At 59.5% G+C, this 4,783-nt stretch overlaps 1 protein-coding gene across 1 annotated transcript in view; it reads right to left on the bottom strand.

Annotated features, from left to right (window-relative positions):
* The window catches only part of SFRP1 (secreted frizzled related protein 1), a gene marked incomplete at its 5' end in the record, with an annotated part of 11,289 nt that extends 6,506 nt beyond the window's left edge, over positions 1 to 4,783 (bottom strand). Inside the window, 1 exon segment of the mRNA XM_029964977.1 lies at positions 4,426 to 4,783. Coding sequence (XP_029820837.1) covers positions 4,426 to 4,783 — 358 coding nt within the window.

The following is a 4,783-nucleotide window of genomic DNA, read 5'->3' as shown; positions in this document are numbered from 1 at the left end:
AGTGAAAAGCCAGCTCGAGAAGCACCAGAGCCAGGCTGCCCACGCTGCCAGACCGCTGCCCTCGAGGGGGGCACGTGCCAGGCACCCTGCCCGGGTTCCCAGCTCCCAGCTCTGCAGGACAACACCCTGCCTGGGGCCAGGAGCCCTACACCAGATCACAGGGCAGCGCTGACCACAGGCAGCCTCCTGCCAACCCCACTCCAATGCTGTCAGTGGCCCCAAGGCCAGACACGGGCAGGGGCAGGCAGCTGCCAACAGCAAGAGGACAGCCCTGGCAGGGAGAACAGTTCTCAGGACCAGGCACTCAGCTGAGGGGAGCCTGGCCCACAGCCTGCTGACATTCCTTCCCCCTGGCATGCCCAGGTGAGCACACGGTGCCCCAACCCCAGCACAGCAGGAGGATGGTGCCCAGGGATGGCTCACACCCCAAGGGGCCACCCCAGTGCCAGGCAGGGGGTTCAGGACTGGGACAGCCCAGTTCAGCACAGTGTTCCCCTGGGTGCTGGGGACCACCCTGCAGGCTGCCCAGGCAGCGCTTGGCTAGCCCCTCACTGCCCTCCCTCCCACCCTGTCCCAGAGCAGGGTCTTCTTTGCTTCTTTGTTTTGAGCCCAGCGCAGCCTCTCGGCTGCAGAGGAGCAGAGCTCGCCAGCCCTGGGCAGGGGCCAGCATCTGCCTCTTGGGAAACACCAGCCCAGGAGGTTTCACTGGGACATGTCCTGGGAGGAAAGCTCACTGCACCCAGAGAATAAGAATCTGTTTCCAGGTTCCCGCCTGCAGCCAGAGCAGAGACCACCCAGCAGCACAGACGCAGATTCGCGCTACTGGCAGATGAATTTATGGAGCCGGGAGATGCTGCTTGTTCCTGGTCCAGCAGGATGGAGGGCTCTTCCCACACAAGGGAGTTACTCTCGGGGACAACGCTGCAGCAAAACATCTGCCAGTCCCTGCGTGCAGAGCAGCGGCCTCCCAGCCCTCAGCCAGGCCAGCAAACCCACAGCACTGCTGCACTGAAAAAGCAGAGAGGTGTCCCAGAAAGAGAGGGCAGAGCTGGCGAGAGGGGCACGGCCACGACCACAGAGTCATGTCTCCTCAGCCACAGAGGCCCCACAGGGGTTCAGGCGAGACATTTGTTTTCTGTGGCTTGTTCTTCCCCTCTCACCACCCCTAAATCTGTTCTGTGCCAAATGCTAATTCCTGGGGACATGCACCACGACTTTATTAATCACACATGCAGAGCAACTGGCCTTCTGCTCGCCCCTCTGTGCAAGTCACAAGTCAGCCTTCACAGCAGCAACAGTCAACTGCACAGTCCCACTCCTGGTACCTCTGTACCTGTGGGATCTGCCCATCACCTGGGTAACCTCCTCTTCCAAAACCCTAACGTGCAATTGCCACCATTACCATCTTAACTCAGAGTGACACAGGCAGAGGCCAACCTCTGGGGACACGATGACATCCCCAACACTTTATTTTTAAAATCAGCAGTCAGAATATTTTCTTCCAGGCCACACATTTAATGAGCTCATGACAAGGGAGAGAGGGTGCTCCCAGGAGGGAGACAGCCCCAGGGCTCCATCTGCTGCAGAGCCAGGAGTTCATCACTGTGCTGGGGACCACCCTCAGGAACAAGGGGGGGTTCCTGCCATATCTGGGTAACCTGTGCCAGCGTTCTACTATCCTCACTGCAAAAAAACTTCCTTTTATCCAATCTACATCGACCCACCCTCCAGCCCTGCCTCCTGCAGCCCTGTCACAGCACAGACGTGCAGGGGACACTGTCCCATGCCAACAGGGAGGGAAATTGTCCCCTGCTCTGGGACACCACATCACACCACAGTCAGGACCACGAATGACAGAGGCCTGGCCAGCTCTGGCACAGCTCTGTACCCCAAGAAAACTGCTGTTCTGTAAAGCCACAGCTACCTCAAACCCACCTGCCCTCCCGGTCCCCCTGAGGCACCGTGGCCGAGGTCCCCAGCCCACCCTCCTGGCCCACTGCAGGTCAGCTGGGGCCTGTCTGCAGCTGAGGCTCGACTCCAAGCACAACCTCAGCCTGCTTCCAGCTCGCTTGTTCCCTGCTGACCATTTTCCAATGCCTGGCTGTAGAGCCAGCTTACTCCAGGGGCAGGAGAAGGAATGTGTAATGCTGTATTAATCTGCAACTCCCCTGATGCATCCCGTGGGCCTGCAGGCTTTACCGCCTGTGCTTAAGGAGAAAGGAATTCAACAGGTCAGCTCTTTGAGAGGCAGAAACAAATTCCAATTTCAAGGTGTTAATGGGGAAAAATACTGAAAGGACTTGTTCTTATTAGTGCCGAGAGAAAAGGGGGGACACTGCTGGGTTCTGACCCTCTTTGAATCAACGGGAAACACCCCAGTGCCCAAAAGCAAAGCGGGTCCAGGAGCTGGCACTGGTGGAAAACACAGACAAACAGGGAGCCCACGGCAGAGCCCAGACAGAGGGAAGGACCCAACCAGCACAGGGACAAGGGCTGAGCTGCAGCTCACCCAGGAGGACTCTGCATCTGCAGGAGGTGGCAGTGCCAGAGCCCAGGTGACAGGTTTGGCCCCTGCTGTCACCGAGCTGCCGGCGGATCCTCTGCAGAGCGCAGGAGAGCCGGCGGTGCTGGCTCAAAACACAGCAGTGGCTGCAGTTAACTTGGACTTTGCTCTGCTCACTCTGAGCTCTTTGGAGCACCAAAAGAAAGCAGTAGTGTCCCACCCCAGTGCTGCTGCCAAGACAGGTCTGAAAGGTGATCAGAAAGTTGTTAAAACTACACATGGGAAAACTTGGCCGATGCTGCTCCTCTAGAAGACTGTTCCCAGGTCTTGGCTCATTGTCTGTAAAATGAATGACTTGCAAACAGCTCAGACTCTATTTCGGACCTTGGAAGGGGCAGCTCAGACCCAGCTGCCCCAGGAGCATGCTTGGCTGCAAGTCCCTGGGGAATAAAAGCAACCTTTGTACCTGCAACACAAGACACGGCTGCGGTCTTGACCAAGGGTCCAGGTTCACACAGGACATATTATTTTAGAGCCTTCCTGGAAAACAAAGAGCTTCCTCCAGCAATCACACCAGTAAGGGCAAGCCAGTGTGGCTGTACTGCCATCAGTGTCAGGAGAGGCTGGGAATGAGAGCAGCCAGAGCTCAGCCCCTGGCACGGGCACAGGCTTCACACTCCACCTGGCTCTGGATGCCACTGTGAGATGTGACACGGAGCTCCTCTGGGTGCCAAGCTTGGGTGTCCCCCGTGCCTGCCAGCCCACAGCCACAGCCCTCCATGTGCCCCCACAAGGCTCCTAGGGACCCCTCTGCTGCAGGACACCCCTTTCTGCCCCGTATTGGAAAGGCTCCCTGAAGTGTAAGTCCCTCCAGGATGGGCAGGATGACCCTGCAGTCCCTGCCGGCTGGGTGAGGGCTGCCAGCCCAGCACCACATACAGCCTTTGTCTGTGCAGGTAACTGCAAAGGGCAGCTGCCCCTCCAGAGTAGCTTTGGACACAGTGTAGAAACCACGGCAACAGTTCAGCCCCCCACCCCCGACCCCCAGCTCCTCCCAAGCACCAGCACTATGCCCCGTGGAATCGGGAGTGCCACTCCCCTCCAATGAGGCTCTGCTCCCCAAAAAGCACTGCACTCTCTTAGAGCCCTCTGCCATCTCCCTCTACAAACATCCCTCCTTCCAGCCTCTCCCGGTTTCCGACAGCGAATGCCAAAGTGACATCAGGATATTTATTTATTGTGAAGTTTCCAGCAACAAGCCAGACTCACTGCAACTCAAACAAACAAGCCAGTCTGGCACCACAGAAACGTGCCGCACGCGATGGGAACAAACACGAACCACGTCCACTTTCCCTGGTCATTTCTTGGCAGGTCTCTTGCCCCAGCTCCAGCCCACAGCCCACCCGAGGGCAGGGCTGGATCTCACTGCCACCGGCTGCCCCGTCTCCTGCCCCAGGACTGCAGGGGATGCGGGGGATCCCTCCAGAACTACAGTCACTGTTGACCGCAGCCAGCCAGCACCTCGTGCCGCGGGGGCCACGCACCCTCCTGCTGCCCGGAGCAGCCCTGCAGGAGCTGGGATGGGGAGCGGAACCGCGGCCAGGGCACCGCAGCACCTGAGCACGGAGGGTCGGGCCCTGGCCCACCAGGACCCCCGCCGTGCCCCAAACAGCCTGTCCCGAGGCTTGGCTCCGGGACAGGGATGAGCAGCTGGCAGGGCATCCTGCCTTCCTGGGGACAGGAGCGTGCCGCGAGTGCTCGGAGGCTGGAGGAGGGCTGCTGCCAAGAAGCAGAGTTCAGGTGAGCCTCCTCTTGCTGCAAGACCCCCTTCGGTCCCCCGCAGCCCCTCCTGGGCTTACAGCTGCTCTGCCAGCTCAGACAGCAGTGCCAGGAGCAAGGCTGCAGCACCGGCCATGCCTTACCTTTGGGCCTGGAGACCTCGGTGGCATTGGGAGTTGTCATGGCAATGCAGACGTCATCCTGGGGAAACTGGTCACACTTGAGCATCTCTGGCCAGAAGAAGCCAAAGAACTGCATGACGGGCTCACAGGAGTCACGGACGGCCTCGCAGAGCCAGCGGCAGGGGTAGACCGGCCGGTCCAGGCAGACGGGGGCAAAGAGGGAGCAGAGGAAGACCTGGGTACCCATATGGCAGTTCTTGTTGAGCAGCGGCACCCAGCTGCTCGCCTGGTGCTTCACCTCGGCCATGGTCTCGTGGTCCAGCAGGTTGGGCAGCACCATCTTGTCGTAGCCCACGCTGTGGCAGAGCCGCAGGTCGGC

Source organism: Manacus vitellinus, unplaced genomic scaffold, assembly GCF_001715985.3.
Source record: "Manacus vitellinus isolate BGI_N305 unplaced genomic scaffold, ASM171598v3 scaffold_87_pilon, whole genome shotgun sequence".
In the NCBI taxonomy this organism is placed as follows: Eukaryota; Metazoa; Chordata; class Aves; order Passeriformes; family Pipridae; genus Manacus; species Manacus vitellinus.
The sequence above is the reverse complement of the archived record's forward strand: the minus strand, read 5'-3'. Positions and strand labels throughout refer to the sequence as shown.